This window comes from Pelmatolapia mariae, linkage group LG16_19, assembly GCF_036321145.2.
Source record: "Pelmatolapia mariae isolate MD_Pm_ZW linkage group LG16_19, Pm_UMD_F_2, whole genome shotgun sequence".
Taxonomy (NCBI): domain Eukaryota; kingdom Metazoa; phylum Chordata; class Actinopteri; order Cichliformes; family Cichlidae; genus Pelmatolapia; species Pelmatolapia mariae.
In genome coordinates, this window is record NC_086241.1 from 13,655,725 (window position 1) to 13,676,047 (window position 20,323).

The window sequence follows — 20,323 nt, forward strand, 5'->3', positions numbered from 1 at the left end:
CACACACATGCACACACACACAATGAGAAATAGGAACACAGAAACAGATGACTAGCTGTTGTCTGTCTTTTCACTGTGATTCAAACATGAAAGCTGGGTGGACCGTGACATGCGTCTTGTCAGTATGCCAGACTCAGCTGGCATGACGAATTTGTGATGACACCATCCACGTGAATATGTAAAATGTGAGCAGATGTAGCAGCAATGAGTGGTTCTGCATTACAAAGTGTTCTGTGTACTTTTGAATTTCCCAGGTAGTGTAGCAGTGGGAGTGTGAGGGGTTCAATATTGATGCCTATAAAGTGTATTTTAGTTAGTAGTTGATGATTGTTTCATTAACATTGATGGGGCTGAGATATTATCCCTATGATGCTATTAGCATAAATAAAAGACAAGAAACTGTCATCATAAATTGCAGTTGCAGTTGATCAGATCAGCCTCGCATCTGAGGAACATGCACATACAGTTGTAGTAATGATGCTACTGCAGGCATGCTGTTAAATGACAACATTACAGTTCTTCTCGTCAGGTTTGCGTGCATTTCAATCCAGTCGAGAGCTTTGTACCCACACTGTAATCTTGTCATTTCAGAGAATAAAGTGCAACTAAAATAGATGCAAAATAGAATGCCTTGGTGATGCTTAATTAGTTAGTTATATGCTTGTATGTTTACAATTGCACAAAAAGAGATTGGCAATAAATTATTTGCTAAAAGGGACCACAAACATGGAACCATTAAGTCAAAGTGCCACAGTGGATGGAAATTCTCCAGCGTCATAAAGGAGATAATTCAAAACATGTTTCACAGAAAACAACTGGCTTCTTCAGTACTGGAGCTCAAAACAAAATTCTATTGTTGGTCCTCTGCCTTTTATTTCTCTCTAGACACAGAACTCAAACCAAATTCCCCAAGTTATTGGGTGGTGCGTCGCAATGATTCTAATCAGTGGCGCCTTTGATCGGTGGACTACTTCACATCAATAAGCTTCAGCTTTGCATTGCTTGAAACAGTTTTCTTCAATTATTCAGCAGCTCTGATTTTCTCAGGTCTGACTAATAGTATCGACAAGTTTGGGCTGATTGTATTCATTTGGACTAAATGGTCTAATCACAGAGCATTAAGGCCACGGCTAAAAAAAAGAAAGAAAAAGAAAAGAAAAAGCGAGGAAAAAAACATTTGGAACTTTTTAAAGGCTAAAAACTCTTTTCAGATAAACCTGGACCTGATTTAACTCTTAACCATGGCTTAACAATCTTGTGTCATGAAAAATAAGATATATAAAAAAAATTTGCCCAGAGCCAACTGGTGGAGTATGTAGGAGTGCTAAATTAACCAAATGGGGTTGCCTTAGCCTCAAGGGCTGTGGATAGTGCTGGACTGTGTTACATGTCCTGTGCTGTGACTTTACACTTGCTAAATTATATAAATTAAAAATGGCAACATGCAAGCAAAAAAAATACTTTTTCAAACTGTGGTTTGAGTGTGGCGTTGATATACACCTTTGCCTCACAGCACGATGCAAAACAGAAACGCAGAAGTGGTGCACAGCTGAAAAAGGTGAAAATAGTCTAAATACTGTAAGTATGGTGTGAACGCTGTGTTGACAGCCCAGAGAAAAAAAAACATGCAGTAATTACTTGGTGCAGCATTTTCGTCAGTTTTGGCATTGGCAGCAGCTCAGAGGTATTTTGCTCGCACTCCTTCGCTTTCCCTTACTCTAGCTGCCTGCCAATATTTTTTTTTCATACTAATGGCCAATATAGTGCACCGTCACACTGCTCGTATATACAGTATATAAGGTCAGGATTAATCAAAAGTATTCATCGCCTATTTACTGGACTCCCAGTGTAAACACCAGGTGTGAGCTCATGCAGGGTGGTGTGTGGAGCTGTTCTGCAGGCTGTTGGGAGTTTTATTGCATTTCCCAGAGAGGCGAATATGATGTCATCAACATGTGTCTCATCTACTGTTAAGACCCCATTTCCTGGTCTGACAGCTGAGCCACGGATAAGGAGTTTCTGTTCTCATCATACACTCAAGGAAAAGTTTCCTTCTGCGCTCCCACCCTCCCACGAGGTGTTTTCTTTTTTCCTTCTAACTCCAAAAACTAGCACTCGCTCTTTGTCTGCACCATGCTGCTTTTCAGAACAAAACTCAACCACTGACATTTCATTTTTTCCCATTTTTATTTATAAAATGAAGGTGTTAAAAGTCTAGGAAGCATTCATCACTGGCAAGTGAGACTTCAAACATATTCATATTTAATAATAATTCTCCCTTTAAGACCGTCTAACAACAGAGTTTGTACAAGGCAAATAATTTAAGGACAATATTTTTTAAAAAATGATTAAGTGACTACATATAACTATGACCTCCTGGCTTTGTGCACAGGCGTAAGACAGGTGCTTGTACCGACAGACATCTATACAGTATTTAATATCACAATAATCCTGAACATTACTCTTCAAAAACTGGCTTTTGTTGAAACATGAATGTTTTGTACCATATGTTCGGCTCCATTAGTGCTGTGAAAATGTAATGGAATGGTACAAAGTCCTGAAGAATCTGCTTTTTCGAGTAGATCATAACACTGAAGCCCTCCATCAACATGCCTGTGAACGCCTTAATGAAAGCAGTTCAGTGCAAATAATGGTGCCAAATACGTTTCTTTTTCCTGGTTTGTTACATATAGACCACCGCAACAAATCCAACCTAGTTAGCACATGAAAATACAACATTTAAGGTACATTTTAAAATGACATATTTAAACCCAAGAAGAACATTTTTTAAAATATACAACAGATGAAACACAATCATATTATGTGACATTACATTTGTACCTATGTGAATGGAAACAGTTGTGAAGGAAAAACTGACATTTTGTGCGATGCTGTGTGGCGTTGCTGGCAGTACGTTATTGGCAGATAAGTGGTTTAACATATAAATTGCAGAAAAGTTGCTGTTTATCACATGTAGCACAGAGATAAAGATGGCTTACATCAGCTGTACTCTCACTACTGGAAATGCTCCAGTGGTTTCAGCCCAACCACTCATAGGAGGGCGACACACTAGCAGTGAACTAACCTGTGTTATTATCAATGCAAACTGGAGCAAAATGGATGTTGCACAGTTTTTGGACTACAGAGTCAGCTGGTTTAAAGACTTTTTAATGTCCAATCCATTTGCTAACATGCACCTTGGTAAGGTCATGTCTAAAAAGGCCGAGGGCCACAGTGCATAGTGTGAAATTGCTATACTACATTGTGCAGTACATTGTTGTTCAGTGTTAGAGCAGAAATGTAAAGTAATAAAGCTAAATAATGAGCCGGTGTTAAATGGATATAGCGCATTTTGATCTTTCACACGAGGGTTGAAAATGTTTTTACATTTTACAAATAAACACTCAAAGAAAAGATGAACAATTCATTTTGCTCTTATTCCCCCTTTCCTACATTTTAGCACACGGTGGGGAAACAAGACCATTTCTGCAGGAAAAAATGCAGCATTTTTGCCACAATGATGAAATGAGCACTAATTAAAAACAGGATTTACACCAGTGAGACACCAAATGTGTAGACCACCTGCACAAAATATTGTACCTGTTTTTCAACCCCTGATTCAAAACCTCAAATACATAAATGAGACATAAACTGTATATCAGCAGTGTGTCCTTTCTGAGAGTTATCAGTATCTCCCACACAGGGGTTTGCAGTTTCTTTGGGCATCAGGGACACAGAGTGTAAGCACTCAGACAGGTTATACACCAGTACAAACAAGTGAAGTCTCTGTGCTTCTATTACGTGACATTGTGTATGCGTGTATTGTTGTCTCATCCGGTTATATAACATGCAGGTAGGTTGCCTTGGTGTCCACCCCTATCACATTTTTGGCGGTGCATTTGTAAAATCCTGTATCCATGCTTGTCGGTTTTTGTATCACTAAAGAACCCTGAGGGCTAAGATAGCGGTTCCCATAAATGCGAGGCTGAGCCATGACCTTCAGCTGCATCAGGTCTGGTGTTTCCCAGGTAACTGTCGCCCGGGGTGTTGCTATGGTCAGGCAGGGCAGTTCCACAGCGACACCGGGGCGGGTGTAGGTCACAGGGGAGGGGCCTGTTGTGATGCGCGGAGGGTAGGCGATGACAATAACAGGAACTGTGATCACTGAAACTGAGGAAGAGTCATAACTCGTGGATCTGCAGGCGTAGGTGCCACGGTCGAAAACAGAGGCCTGTTGCACTGTTAATGCTCCATCCTCTTGGACTAAGTAACGGCCTGAATCACCACTCTCACCCTGGGACAGCACCTTGCCACTGGGCATGGTCCATGTGAATGAGCCGCGGGTAAATCCAGGTGTTTGAGAAGCAGGGCAAGGCAGGTGAAGGGTCTCTCCATTAATGATGCTCACAAGAGAGGCTGTTTGGGTGATCACAGTGGGCACTGAGGCAGTGCCACTTGAGGATGGGGGGCCAACTGGGTGAGGTGGTGCAGGCAATCTCACTGCACTTTGCCGAGGTTTTTCAGTAACTGAGATTCTCGGGTAAAGCACAGGTGACGCTGGCTTTGAGCTTAAGGACTGCTCTGATTCCACTAACCCTCTTGAGAGCGGCACCTTAGTTAAACCAACCCTTTCTTCCCTGTGTGGAGATCTGACCTCCTCCTGCCGGTCTGACACCTCCAGCTCCACCCGCATTGTTGTCTCTCCTTTCTCACTTCTCACTACACAAACCAAGACACCACCATCACTCCCTCGAACACCCCGCAGCTCTAAGGTACCATTTCGGTGCACAGTAAGACGACTGCCATAGTAGGGAGATGGCAACATGCCATTCCCGGGCAGAAGCCAGAACAGACGCGACTGACGGGAATTTTGGGAAGGGCATGGCAAAAAAATTGTTTGACCTTTAACTGCTTGCTGCTTCACCGCCGTTGCTACACCCAGTACTGTGTTGGGGGAGTTTTTAGCATCAGTATTACTACTTAACTCACCACCATTTCTGCTGTCGGTCCTTCCTAGATTACTGCTCCTATTAAAATCATCCCCTCTGTGTGTGCTTGTCCCAACTGCTTTATTAGACACAGTGCTACTAAAGCCTCCAGCATTTCTCGAATTACCACTTAACCTGCCATTTTCTCCGCTCGTATTAGCATCATTACTAGCCTTTCCTGCAATGACTTCATTGATATTCCGTGCAGGATTTCTTTCAGCACTACCTTCTCTAACTGTGCTGCGACTGTTACCTACACTGTTGCTGTTGTGTATAATACTAGGTCTATTTATATTAATTCCAGTATTATCTGCTTTAGTGCTTACATTTCTTGCACGGTTCACCCCCACACTGATTACGCTACTGCTTAGTTTTGTTGTAATTCCACTCACAAGCCCGTTAAATCCATTTTGACTATCATTCTTAAGGACAGGATTAGAGCTACTGATTGCCAAATTAACACTACTGCTTGGTACAATGTTTCTTATCCTCTCATTATCGTTGTCATTGCTGCTGCTGTTATTATGCAGCTTGTCTGTGATTCCAGACAATCCATAGCGGATTATCCCCCCATTGTTAATGTTGTCCCCTGATCTGGTGTCAGTTCCACTGTTATTGCTCCAACCTCCTCCTTCCACTCGGCCACTCAATCCATAGGTAGGCGTCTCCACCTCAAGCCTGACCACCCTGCTCCTCTCCCCAGCTGAGTTGCTTGCTTGGCACGTATAGTTTCCCGTGTCGATCTTTTGAGCTATGCGCACCTCCAGAGTGCCATTTGAAACCACCACTACTCGCTCAAAATAATAACCAGATCCTAAACTTCGTGGGATAACACGGTTTGCAGGGTTGAACCACGTCACTGTAGGGGTAGGGTTTCCTGTGGCTCGGCAGAGAATTCGGGCCGTTGCTCCCTGGCTTACTTTCATGACATGGTAGCTTCTGTCATCAGTAAAAGTTGGAACAGATGTCATCATAACCTTTACTTTGACCTTGAAGGGGTGAACAGATGATTGAATTGTTTAGTGTTTTTAGTTGTGTAAAAGCTTCAGTTTGAAAGCACTCATAACTCATGCAGCTCATGACAAAGACATTTAATTAAAATGATGAAGAAATTACTTGTCTTACCTTCATGGTGTCGTGGCCGCCTTGATTCTCAGCATAACACGTATACTCTCCTCCTTCTCCAGCGCTTACTGCTGGAACCAGTAACGTCCCATTGCTGAACACTGTTAGTCGTTGTTCTCGGCCTCCTCTGTCTTCCCCATGCAACACGCTGTTCACCATGGTTCCATCTGGTAAGGTCCAGTGGACAGCTGGGTCAGGCAGCCCTGATGCCTGGCAGTCCACCTGCAGAGGATCAGTGTTCCAGTGATGCATGATTTAAAAGGTTGTTGACTTTTTGTTTGGGATGAAAGCTGAAGTCGTAAGAAACATTATAAATGATAAATAACAACTACATGCTGCACTCTAAAACACATCTAAGCCACTGCAAATTTCACACTCACACTAAAACACAGCTCATAAATCTTTAAATTAAAATAATTATTTTTAAAAATCCCACACTTGCTTTGTTTTTTTTTCTTGACATTATTTTTCACCAAGCCTTTAAATATTGATGTGTGCTTTATTTTCTGCTGAAAAACACTGCTGATGATTCATAGCTGCACATTTATGAGTCGGCAGGTTTTTCTTTCTTTTTTGACCCAAATAATATAAAACATTTTTAGATCCCAGCTTAAAACCTGAACTTTAGGACTCAAATATACCAACCCTGGCAAGAAATAACTCTAAGCACTAAAACTCAACAGTAAACATATATAAGAGAGGGACAGTTCAGATTTAGACATTTCTTGCCAGATATTTTAAACAATACAGCATAAAATGAATGAATGAATTTCATTATTTCACGGGAAATATGCAGTGCAAACACTATAACTTAATAACAACCCAGATTCAAATAAAATTGAGTGAGAAACACAGACTGGAAATAAAATATTAATCGCTTGTGTGCATTTATCCAACAAACTTTGCATCAGAAGAAGAGAATTGCAATTTAATTACATTTCTGTTTTTCTGCTCACCTTCAGTGGTTTCCCGACTGACACCATCTGAGTGAGCAGTTGTTGTGGTTCAATCGTGGCGGGTTTCGCAGCTACAGTAACACGCAGGAGGCGATAATCATCTGCGACCTTGTTCCGTGCAATGCACAGGTAGTCTCCAGCATCCTTCTCCGTTACAGCTTGGACTGACAAGGTACCGTTAGGATGCACCTTCAAACGCCGGTCAAAACTTTCATTCAAACGTAGATAATTAAATTAGATGAAGTGCTATTAAAATCAACAACATATGTAGTGATACAAATGTGGGCATTCCCAGTACCTGAAATGCTGGTCCACTAGCTTCCTGCTGGGGGTCCTCCAGATAATGATAGGGGTTGGGTTGCCAGTTACGGAGCAGTGAAGCTGTAAAATCCCCCCTTGTGGGACAGTAGAACTAGATGGTGATGTAGAAATAATACGGGCTTTGCTAAAAGGGGAGAGGAGCAAGGGATTCAAAACAGTAGAGGCTCTCCTGTCTGTAGGGGAAGCAACTCTTGTGTTGGTTATACTGGGTGAGACTTTATTCTTATTTATTGACCCCGTGGAGGGTGGGGAAAGAGAAGAAGAATTTGTTTTTTTGACACTGGTAAAGTGTGTGTGGGAGGCAGTGACTGTTTTATTAAATTTAGGTGATGAGTTCGAGGACCGGTAAGGGTTAGATGAAGAGTGAGAAGAGCTTGAGGTGAGCGACGTCTTGGATTTTTCCGAGGGAGATTTAGGGGAGCTAAATGGATTTGAGGGCTGGTTAGAGATACTCAGACCTGTGTCATTAATGAGTGAAGATGAAGAAGGTGGCCTTTCAGTAGCAACAGCTTTTACTCCTTTATGACTTACTTCTCCCTGTCTTCTTTCTCCTTCTGCTCCCCCTTCAATTTTTAACTTCACTGTTCTCTTATCGGTCCCCACAGCATTACTTGCTGTGCACTCATAGCTCCCAGAATCCTTTGGCCCGACTTTTCGAATATGCAGTGTCCCATTGGTCAAGACAAAGAGGTTGCCGTGGAGAAACTGGGATGGGCGAACAAGGGTCCCATCTGGGATTCGCCAGCGGAGAGTTGGTGGAGGGGCACCTCGGGCTGAGCAGTGAGCATAAACTGGCCTCCCCGGAGACAAGAGCAGGTGTTCCTCTCTGGGTTGCTGTATCACCGGAGGTAATGAGGACACGTGTACACGCACAGAGGTGCTGGCAGCACCCGCTGAGTTGGAGGCCACGCAGCGATACACTCCTCGGTCACTGGGTAAAGTTACTGAGATATGAAGAGTTCCATTCGTGTCCACGCTGATTCGACTGGTGGAGGGGCCAGCGGATGTCATGACAGAACGATCTGGCAGAACCCACGAGAGCAGAGGGGCGGGAACACCATCCGCTTGGCACTCCAAGTGCACTTCTCCGCCCTGATGAATGGTGGCTTCTCTGTAACTAGCCAGCTGCATACGAGGGGGGCGAGTCCAAACTTCCAGGGTCGTTAGCAACCTGCCATGAAGAAGAGGGGCAAAACCCCCCTCAATTTATGAAATATGCAAAGGCATACACACAATGCATGACTCTATCAGAAATCACATAAGAGACACCAAATCATACTTTATATATACAGGTTTGCATTACTGTGTATATCACTGTTTGCTGTTATAACAACAGACTCAACAAGCATAACTGCGCCACAATATACATTATGCTGAGTAATTTAATTGCACATTACTGTAGGCTGATGTCATTAATATTAAAATACTGTGCCCCGTTGTCATTACACAACCATACTGTATGCATAACATATATCAGTAACCTCACCTATCACGACCCAGCATGCTTTGTGCACTGCAGATGTATGTGCCCCTGTCCTGCAGCTGAACATTCTGGATAACAAGGGTGCCATTTGACAGGACCTCAAAACGCTGAGCTCTGGAGTGGACTGACATCACCGCTCCTGAGTGAAAGACAGACAGCAAGAGAGTAAGACAGACAGACACACACAAAGAGCAGCAACGAGCAAAGAGAGTGAGGAAAAAAAGTTAAGAGGGTGAGAAAGAGACAGAGAGGAAAGGAGGAACGGGGGCACACCAAATGGCACAGCATGAAGTAAAGTCAGTGATGCAGTGCACAAAATGTTCCATTACTTGCTTGCGATGTCTTTCCCACATGGCAAGCTAGAGAAAAGCCTATTGTGTCCATGCCAGTGTATATGCTGGTTGTTAATGGGGGTTTTTTCATCACAGTAAAATGTGTTTGTATTCATTCATAGCACATATTAAAGCTGAGGCTTATTTCCTTTAGCATGAGTGACTTCAGAGTGTAAACCTTTAATTACTCTGCTTTAAATGCAAAGTCAATAGATTTTAGACCATACCATACAGACATGCACATATGCAATAAACTGGTGAATGCGAAATAAGCACTGCTGCGTTTTCCTGCAAAATTAAAAGAATAAACATGAAGCCTGTTCCATGATTTGAGTTTATGCATCAGATTTAAAGTGGCGGTAAACTGGATTACACACTGACATAGCTCAGGGTGTTTTGTTTAAGGTATGTTAGAATAAATGCATGCTGCAGTGTGCACACCTGTGGCAACTTTAATCCACGTGATGGTGGGTTTTGGTTCTCCTTTAGCTTCACAAGTCAGCCTGGCAGTGCTCTCTGCTGGGAATGACACTGTCCTGACGTGTGGGTCTGCAATCCTTGGTCTGGATCTCACGACCGGAGCCTACAAGAGCACATTAAATCACTGGATAATGAATTTGACTCCTTTAAAATATTCAAACCTTTAAAGATATCTGGGATTCACTAATGAAACATTTTAAACTTTACAAGTTTAAAATGTTTTATTATGTTGGCCTGAATTATGTTGGCCTTTGAGTTTCATTTTCTTAACTAAATAGCCAGTGACTGGAGGACTTCCAACAACCTACAGCAAGCAGGCAAATTAAAACACATTTGTGAAGTTATGAATCAGCATGAAAAGTCTGATTCACAGGGGCTAATTAAAAACTGCCAGTTTGTAAAATGTTTCTTATTGCTCTTTTTTTATTAAATAGTGAGAAAAATTTAAGGATATTGTGGAATAAGATATATAATATAGCTTCACAGTGATCTCAGACTTAGAGTTTTTGTTGGTGGACCGAGATGTTTAATCTACTGAGGCTTGCCAACAAGGCCTGTAAATTAATTAACAATTGATTACTTTAAATCCCATGGGATTAGACTCACATAATGCATAACAACACATAATGCTATTGATTGTGGAACACGTGTTTTTAATTTTGTTTTTTTCTTTAGATCTCTGACAGAGCTCTGGAGAATCCATGAAATTGGAGAATTGTCATAAACATCCTTTTATTTTAATTGCAGGTCATGTGGATAGAGATTAGACTGTTTGGAGATCTAGTGTGCACTTTCTGCTAAGATTTTGCCCCAAGGGCTTGCACAGTTGGGTGTAGTGTGTGTGTGTGTTGTTTTTTTCTGGGTCAGCCAACTCTGGTTTGGAGCATCAGAGGCACTCACTTGGTAAAGAAATGTTAATGTGAGTTGTGTGTATATAAACTGCAAATTACATTTAAAAGTGCACTTAAAGAAATTACCCACTGCATAAATTACTAAATGACTAAAAGCAAGTAAAAATGGGGAAACATTAATTTGCAATTGAATTAACACTAGAAAAGAACAAATGGTGGTCCTAGTTTGGCTGTTATTCTCTTTGTACTGTGTGTGTGTGTGTGTGTGTGTGTGTGTGTGTGTGTGTGTGTGTGTGTGCTTGCTTTAAAACCCATTTTGGGTAGCACTACCTATAAAATAGAAATGTTATTTGAATTCGTTTGGACTCACCCCAGGAGCCACAGGGAATGAAGGGGACCAGTTAGTCCTGCTGCTGTGTGAATCTGGAATTGAATTAGCGCCGGCGTTTTTCCAGTCAGTGGGGGGCCGACTCTGGTTTGGAGCACCAGAAGCAAGCCTCTCTCTGGGGTCAGCTAGGTCGATGCTTGGCCTCTCCCGGGATGATGCTTTGGTATTTGCTGATGTCATTATTGCAGCGGTACTGGAAAGTGTGCTAGGCGTAGCTGCCCTAGAAGTTGAGGTAATTTTGGCTGAAACTGTAAATGTTGGAGTATTGGTAGTAGTAGTAGTAGTAGTTTTAGTAGTTTCAGATGTAGTAGAAGCAGTAGCAGTAGATGGAGGGTTAAGAAATCGGGACGTAACAATGAATGAGTTTGAAGAACTACTAGTAGTAGTGCTAGTATCAGTAGTAGTTGAAATAAAAGCATTTTTATTAGAGTTTATTGTAGTGGTAAAGAGTTCAACTACAGAAATAGTAGCGGGAGTAGTAGATGTAAGAATAGGTGTAGCAGAGGTAGAAGCACTTGCAGTATGTCTGGTAGTGCTAGATGTTGGAATAATAGTCCTAGCAAATATGGTGGAACTTGTAGTCCTAGGATTAATTGCAGTTGTTGTGGGAAGCTTGTACTCATTAGTCATAGCAGAAGATGTACTTTTAGAGCTGCTGGCATTTGCATTAGAATAAACCTTTTTAGGGGCAGTTGTAGGATTTGTTATGGTTTTTGCAGTAGCTGCACTGGAAACTGAGGAAACAAAGGAGGAGTGAGTTGCTGGAGAGGAAGACTCATATAGTACGCTCACAAAATTCTTCCCCAGCTTTTCACTGTGTTTGTTTGGGGGTGTGTCAATATGCTTGCCTAAGGCTGTTTGTGTTTCTGTGTGTTTGTGTATACTGTGTGCTAAGGTATGTGTGCCTGGCACATGTGTTTCTGAAATGACAAAATTAGAATGAGTGGGTGCTGGTGTGCTGAAAAGAGTGGACTCTTCACTGTCTGGTATCTCTTCCCTGTCTGGTCTCTTGCCTGAGTGAGTCATTATAGCTGTAGGTGTGTTTCTGTTTGTATACGAGGGGGAGGAAGATGATGAAGAAGAGTCAAAAAGATTCAGAGCAACATCATTTGGAGCAGTCTTAATATGATCTCTCTGTGTCGGCAAAATTCCCGCAGATGTGGCTGCTGAGACCAGCAACAACATATTGATTTGATTTGTGGTGGTGTCAGGTGTCACAGCAGGGGTTATTGGGTTTGTGGGTTCCAGGGGACGTTGGTTTGGGGTCAAAAGTTGCACCCTGGGCCTGCTGATGATTCGTCTCCGCTGTCCAATCTTCCTGTGTGAGTTCCGAGGTCTTTGGGGGCGGGAGTTTGGCACCAAATTAGGGAAGAACCGCTGTCGGGGATTCTGTGGTCTCGTTCTTGATGGATTGGGGTTCACTTCTCGCTCATCTCCTTCAACTGATTCTGGGACAATTTCATTTGTTCCTGACACTGGATAAGATGTGACCGGTTCTTTCCGTGTCACTGGGTTTGCTGCTGTCTGTGTTTGTGAACCCGGTATCTCTGCCTGCCTGAGTGTGTCTGTCTCATTCTCTATCTGTTTTTCTGTTGACCTCTCTGTACTTTCTTCTGTCTCAGAGTCTGTTTCAGTCTCTGTTTTTATCTCTGTTTTTGTCTGGCTTCCTGTGTTAACAGGTTGAATGGGCTGTAACTCTTCCTCCTGAAGAACTATATCATCAACAGACGACCCTTCAGGTTCTGCTTCCAGTCCTGCTCCCTGACCTCTACCTCTATCTGTATCATCATCTTCCTCATGTTCTGTTGTGACTCTGTCTTCAGCTTCTTGGACCGGTGCAGCTGTGGGCTTTTCTGTTGTGATAAGTTGGCCACGATTAGCGAGAGCAGTCTTTTGACGTATCTTAGCCAAAAGGTCAGCCCATTTCTGCGGGTCTATCTTTTTTTTGCTTGTGCTAACTCTACGTTTGTTCTCAAAGAGGTTTCTTCTCTGGTCTGTGGATGAAAAAGCTGCACCGCCTCGTCTCCGGGAGCCTTCTCTTACAGGCCCACGTCTTCGTGGGTTTCCAATTGGATAGCGTCTGTTTGGGGGTCCCTGAAACGACACTGGGCGTTTTCTATTTCCAACAGTCGCCTCTTCCACTTCCTCTCCGTCCCCTGATCCTTCATTCATGTCACGTAATAAAGGAGCTCTTATCCTGGTTGACCGGCCAGCAGCAGACTGTGGTCCTCTGGGAAATGAAGTCCTAAGCGCAGGGATATGGTGTGAATTTAATATCAGCTGCACTGACAGAGCATCTCTACCATAGTGGTTGACTGCAGTGCAGCGGTAATGACCACCATCCCTCAGGGAGGGGTTAGGCAGATAGAGACTCCCATTTGTTTCTATGGTGAGTCCACCTGGCACAGCAGTTCCTCGGCGTACCACATTTCCATTTGGCAAAATCCAGCTTAAATAAGGCTCTGGTGAACCAGACATCCTGCAAGGTAAACTGACAGGTTCTCCAACTGTTCCTGTGACAGGAGGCCCCACTTGCTCTCCTAAATGCGGAACAGAGGACTCCTCCACTGCCAGACGCAGAGGAAGAACATCTACGTCCCTTCCAGCCCTGGCAACGCAGTAGTAAATCCCAGCATCTGACAGTTGTACATTTTGTAGCAGTAAAACAAAGCCTAAAGCCCGGAGCCTGCCATCTAGGGTGCTAGAGGGGGAGAGGAGTTCAGATCCATCTGGGAGAATCCACTGTGCTTTGGGGTTGCCAGAAGTGAGAATTGGGCAGGGTAGCTGTACTTTACTGCCTGCTACTGCTGCCAGTGCTGTGGTAGTATGATTAGTTGAAATCATCACCCAAGGGTGAGAAGCAGCAGAGGATGATGAAAGGTGAGAGGTAGGGTCAAGATGAGCAGAAACTCTTGTGGAGTATATAAGCTGAACCTTATGTCCATTAGACTGCGCTCTGTTTAGCTGAATGCTAATAGCTGGCTGCATTAACCACTGAGGCCTGGCTTTAACAGAAGCTTTGACTCCAGTGTGATAATATCCATCTGTCTCTGCTGCCTGCCTATAGCGGTAGGCCAACGCTGGGGATTTACTCAGCATGATCTCCCTCTCGAGGCGAACTGCAGTCTCGCTGTAGTAAGCCAGAATCCTCCAAAGTTTCTCATAGCTCTGTCTCTCCACGGGGCACTCCAGAGAGAGCGATAGAGCGAGAGGAAGAGGAGAGGATGAGGACACGGAGAGATCTGGAGGAGGAGCAATATCTTGGGAGTCGGATGATTGAGTGATGTTGCAACTCAGATCAACACTGTACCCTTGCTGGTCAGACAAACCCAGTGAGGCACTGCCTAAGGGCTCTCTGAAGGTCTCACTTGATTTGATTTCACTGGGTTCTGTCCCTAAAGGTGCCTCTTTTCCTGGGGACGGGATCGCTGGTGAATTGCACGTTAAAGCAGTCTGTTCAAGCAAGCCCTGCCCTTGAAGTGAATTGGGGGATGTACATAATGGACACTGTGGGCCACCAGGACATTTCATCAAGCCTAATTGAAAGAGGGAAACAGAGAAAATGATATCACAAAAGACAGCCTTACCATATCTAATGTCATAGCAGCTATGCAAATACACAAGAGCACGTTTTAGCTCTTTCAACATATAACTGCATATTATAGTCATTTATTAGTCATGGCAGCATATTTTAAGCATTCATTACACTTTATATCTCTTACTAATTAGGTATGGTTACTTAATTTACACATAAATCAGAAATATGCATCACTTCATTACTACACAGGAATCATTAGCCTATATTTCAGCGGACACACATCAGTGCTGTCATCACGGATTAGTCATGGCAAGTTAAGTCTGGCATATCAATGAGACACATTTCACGGCCCAGCTTTCTCTCACATCTCAATAACAGCCACAAGACACACTGGAAGATAATGGGGAGAAACAATGAATAATTTGTGACAAAAAGCAGGTGGAGGGCGGTAGTGGTCAAAGGTTCTCAGATAACAAAACCAGATGCATTAAAATGAATGGTTTTGGCATGCAGCTCTCGGTCTCGGCTTATAAAGTGGAAATATCAACAAAACAATCTTCTGTTTCTCAGTCCGTTCCCAATGTTCCTTCTCACCTTATCTATTTCTTCTCCTGAACACGTTAGAGACAAAACAATAAGCGTAAACAAATGATTTTTCAGGAATGGCAGTCACCTGGGTGAGCCAGAGTCCAAGAAAGAAACCAGTTCATCCTGCAATCACAGCTCCACGGATTAGCCTGCAGCATAAGAGTTTCCAGCAGAGGTGCTGTTGCTAAAGCGTCTTTGGGCAGGGTGGTTAGACTGTTGTTGGAGAGGTCCAGGTGTCTAAAGAAAGGGAAGAAGAAAAAACTGATATGAAAACAGAGGGAAAGCAGAGTCTGAATCAAAGCAGATGGCTGCTTGGACTGAATTTAAGTTAACAATTACTGTGTTGCCCTCACTCTCAGGACTGCCAGCAGAACTAAATCTGGTTATACTTTTAAAACCAGATTTCCCTCGCACTGATTATTACATTGAATGTTTGAGGTGTAGAAGCTCACCTGAGTGTGGAAAAGTAATATGTATTCAGTAGGGACAATGTGCATAGAGTGTGAGGGTGCAGCTGATGCAGCCTGTTTCCTTGTAGACGAAGCAGCCGGAGGCTAGGCAGCTGGAGCAGGGCCCGGGGGTGGATGTGCTGGAGGAGGTTGTGATCCAAATACAGGCGGAGCAGTGAGGTCAGGCCAGAGAAGGTCAGCGATGAAGAGATCTCTCTCAGCTTGTTATAGCTTAGCTTTAGTATCTGTGGGAATAAAGGAAATGAAATGAGCAGAAGGAATGGAGGATTAGAAGGACAGACATCTAAGGCTGATTTAAAAGGAAAAGAAAAGTCGGTTACTGGACACCACATGCTGGCAACATGAGTCTATAACATGAGAATAAAGAGATGTGTAAAAATCCAAGTAGAAACAACTGATCCTGAGTAAATTTTTTAAAATACAAGCAAAGATTTCTAGAAAATAGTTAAAACATTTACAAAAACTACTGCTGACAGCATATCCAGATGACATATTCATGCTGTGCATCTGGTCAAACTAAAAGGATATCCTAGAACTGGCGGGGTTTCTCATTATCCAAATGTAAAATTTAGCACTTTCCCCAAAAGGAAACTGTAAGAAATCTATTGCTATTCCAGCCATGTGTGAAGATCCCACCAGAAATTTAAGAAGGCACACCATGAAAATCAGGTTGTGGAATTTTGTTTCTGTGAGGCTTACGTTAAATCTGCCCTCCGGGGAGGCTACTGAGCTGGAAGAGTTCCAGCTGCTGACGGATCAAGCATGTGAAGACGTCAGCACATGAAAATATGGATCCTATTACCACAGAATGGCAAATATATCAGCATCTGCCTGGGAGATGAAGGGAACAATTGCTAGTTGAGTAATATCACTTCCCCACGGACTGCTAACTCTGCCCTCAGGTTGCTTCTAAAATGTCCAGTGTGTTTCCTGTCACCAAGCAGTGAAACGAATGAGGATCGCTAAATTATGCATCACTTATAAAGAAATTAGGAAAAAAATGCTGACGTTTTGAACCTACGAAATGATGACTGTTCGCTTTGATTGATTAATTCTAGATTAGTTTCGCAGATCAGAGCTTTAGCTAATGAATCAGTTTGGTATTAACGGTATGACTGCAGGACTTGGGCACATTTATCAGTGTAGCATCGTTTCTACACCAAACCTTTTTGACAAATACTATTTATCTTGATAATCATACATTACTGGCGTTATCAGTAACAGAAACCTTCTTTGACAAGCGGTTTTAATGTTCATCTCTCATAGTTAGTGTTATTAAGAGTGTTAATTACAAGTATTTCGGATGTTACTGGTCTACTGTATAATAACTTTTTATCTCCACTGTCACAAAATGTTGTCTCTCCTACCCACTGGGGTCTTGAGGCGACTGTTTGTTGTAATTTGGTGTTTTATATATAAACCTGCCCACTCTCTGTTTAATTAGATTCACTAACCCCAGTGAGAAAGGTCAGAAGTATTGTCTTTCTCCTCTTCTTGTTTACCTGTAGTGATTTCATGTCCCTGAACGCTGCATCTGGAAGATGATGGAGGTCATTGCTGTGAAGCATCAGAAGCTCCACCCTCCTTAACCCAGCCAAAGACCTGTCATGGAGGTTCCTGATGCTGTTAAACCTGCCAGAGAACAAAACACCATCTGTATACTTAAAAAAAATATTCCTGTGTTGACTGATTTAAAAAAAAAGAAGAAGAAAAAAACACCCAAACAAAAAGCTTTAGCTTGTTATCTCTGATATGTTACATATGTGTGAGCAGCATACTTTGTTGTTTTGAATGTATGCGTTCCCATACCCTAAGTTTATGCGTCTTGTGTGTGCAGGCAGACCGGGAGGTATAGCCAGCAGTGAGCGGAAGGTGCAGTGGACTTCATTGGCCTGGTAGCAATTACAGGTCCTGGGGCAGGACTTGCTCGTGGGCACAACAAGTGCCAGCATCAGGAGAGCCAGTAAAGCCGTAAGCACATTCACTCCCCGATTCATTTTCATTTACTAGAGGAGACAGTCCACTATCACTGCAAAAGAGGAAAAGGAAGTCAGGAATAATGGCGAGAAGCAAAGAGCACCAAAATCACTCTAACAACTTCTGTCAAAATAACCTCTTTCCTTTTTTTTAAGTAGAGACCACAGTGCTACTCCTCACACTTTTACTTATACTAAAGCCACAGAGCCATGCTGGAACACCGCACCTGTCTTAAAGGTGAGATATTTAAGTATAAGACATACAGACGCGCATGCGTGTGCTTAAGTAGTTAGCTGTGTGGGTGATGCGCTATATGAATGAAGGTTTAAGTCAAAGGGCGCATTAGGAGGCTAGAAATACCCCCGCCCTCTCCCTCTGTTACTCTCACCCAAGCGCAAAATTAACGTAAAAACGCCAAACATTTAAATTCAACAGACCAACTATAGAGCCAAAGATGAGAAAGCTTTTCGACCTATAGTTAAAATTTAAGTAAATCATGCTGATTAGCAAGAAGCATTGGAGATAAATAGATTCTTTTACCGCGTGTTTCACAACATACCTTGAAATCCTTCGGTCCGGGGGAGTTAATCATTTAATGGAATTATTCATTTTAACCATCAAACGCTGACTTTTATCCAGCTGCACGGTTCGGAAATTTTAAAGCAAATTTATGCAGTTTATCCGCCCATCAGATCCGATACTTGGAGTGAATTCCCAAGAAAGTTATCACCTTAGAAGAGAGCCAAGAAAATCCTGAAAAGTGATGACACTTTTTTTCCAACTCCACAAAACTTTTTTTTTTTAAAGTACGTTAAGCAACATCCAGAGTTCTTCATGCGTCTCTACAAAAGTAGAGCGGCAGGAGCGGCAAGCGGACTATTTGCATAAGCGTCTGGCGCTGTGTGAATGTGTGCGAGCGTGTGTTTGTGTATGGGACAGTGGATGTGTATTTGGAAAGGGGGACTGGATTGAAGTGCACCGAGTGACGCTCGGGGAGAAGGGTCCATCCAAGGAGGGGCTTTCTCTGGAAACCCAGAGACAAGTTACCGCGTTTCGGGCTGCTGCTCCTCTCAAATGCATGTAGCTGTCAGAAAATAACGCCAAAACTCATTTTCAAACTCTTATCTCGGATAAAGGCTCTTATAACTTCTCTAAGAAGTTCAACTTAGGGCATTTTTTCTATATAATTTTAATTTCGCGAGGGCTTCTGGCTTTTACTTATTTCATATAATCTTACTGTCTGAACAGTTTTTAAATTTAAGCTGCAGAAATGTGGAAATTTGTGAACAAAAAATATTCTCATTTGATCTGACATCAACAATAAGCTCATTAATAGGGTAGAGTCTAAAGAAACAAACTATGAGGTATCCATCTGAGCCTCCTTATTACTATATTATAGTAAATATGACTTTGACCTATTTTCATTAAGCTCTCAAGTGGCTCCTCCACTCTGCAAGAAGATTATTCTGGTGAAAAAAATAATAAACTTCTGTATTTAACTAAATTTAATGTAATATTAATCAAATATATTGGGCAATGAAAAAAGTCTGAGCACATAGATTACCATATTACCCTCACCAAACCATTAAACGCACCCATGATACCAAAAATTACACAGAAGACATGAATCTGTCTCTTCATTGGCTCCTGTGCTGTCTCTGATGTACACATTTGGGTTAGGATCTACATCTTATTCTAATCCATCTGATGTGTCACAACTTTTTCAAGGACACTGAAACAGAAGCTGAACTGCAGCTTGCTTAATTGGGAGATTCTCTGTTGGTAACATGTGGTTCCATATTTTCAAGTTCCACTGAAAATTTCTCTAATTTCCAGGCACCACGTGGAGATTACACCTCCTTCTGTGAGACTTAAATGAAGGGGCAGCAAAAATAGACTGATGCTCCTCAGCTGTTGTCCCCTTTAAGTAACCCCACCCCCATTTGTCACAGTAAGTGAGTGACAAGCGAGTAGGCCAGGCAGAGGCTCTTTGCATTCCTTTAGGTCATTAAAGTGATATTTTTGAGAGAGAAAATCACCTTATTTACCCTGGACAGAAAAACTGCTTGAGTTTCTAGGTCTCTCAATAAACTTTTCCAGCAGAACTGAAAGGTTGTTGTTGTTTTTTTTACTCACCACAGGGGGCAGCAGTACTGAAGTGCAGCAGCAGATGTGCAAATAAGGTCACCACTGAAAGTTTTGAAGATTTCACATCAGCTGCCTGAATAATGGATTGTTGCTCTAATCCTGAATGACTGTTCATACCTGCTGGCTTGACAGTCGACAAGTGAACATCCGCAGACATCTCAGTGGATGGGATTTGATGCTTTACATTCACCAGCAAAATTCCCTCTGATGTTTTTCAACAGATGATCCAGTCTTCACCACCTTATAACCCTTGTCTCTGCAGGCAGTGTTGGCCTGTGAGAGCTTAGCAGCTCTCACATGCTGCACAGATTCCCTGTAGCTGTAATATGGCTGCAAAAAGCATTAGGCCCAGTCCCAGCTCACTTCATTACAATACTTATCACTGTTATTGGAATGTATTGGACCATAATAAATGAATCACTGTCTGTCTGACTGGAAACAAGTAAGGAATGAAGACATAATGTAATATAAAGGCTCCTTGGGGGAAGAGAATGAATGAAGGGAGTCAAGAGAAAAAAAGAGGAGCAAACAGAATGAGGGTTAAAGGCACTATACTTTTGGCTTATGGAGAATGACCCACACTATTAAGTAAATGGTTTACATGCTGCATAAACAATTAGCTCTCGTCCCTTAGCTTTTTTATCACCAGTTATAGGCTTGGTTTTTGTTTTTTTCAGT

At 42.5% G+C, this 20,323-nt stretch overlaps 1 protein-coding gene across 1 annotated transcript; it reads right to left on the reverse strand.

Annotated features, from left to right (window-relative positions):
- Positions 1–2,184: 2,184 nt before the first annotated feature.
- Positions 2,185–18,418, reverse strand: LOC134645053 (matrix-remodeling-associated protein 5-like). The gene is made up of 12 exons (XM_063498305.1): positions 18,057–18,418; positions 17,330–17,549; positions 17,023–17,152; positions 15,503–15,744; positions 15,136–15,287; positions 10,907–14,460; positions 9,647–9,788; positions 8,877–9,012; positions 7,368–8,561; positions 7,070–7,277; positions 6,114–6,335; positions 2,185–5,977 (listed from the first exon to the last, which is right to left on the reverse strand). The coding sequence occupies exons 2-12, from the start codon at positions 17,521–17,523 to the stop codon at positions 3,839–3,841; spliced, it is 8,313 nt and encodes a 2,770-aa protein (XP_063354375.1). The 5' UTR covers positions 17,524–17,549; positions 18,057–18,418; the 3' UTR covers positions 2,185–3,838.
- Between the last annotated feature and the right edge of the window lie 1,905 nt (positions 18,419–20,323).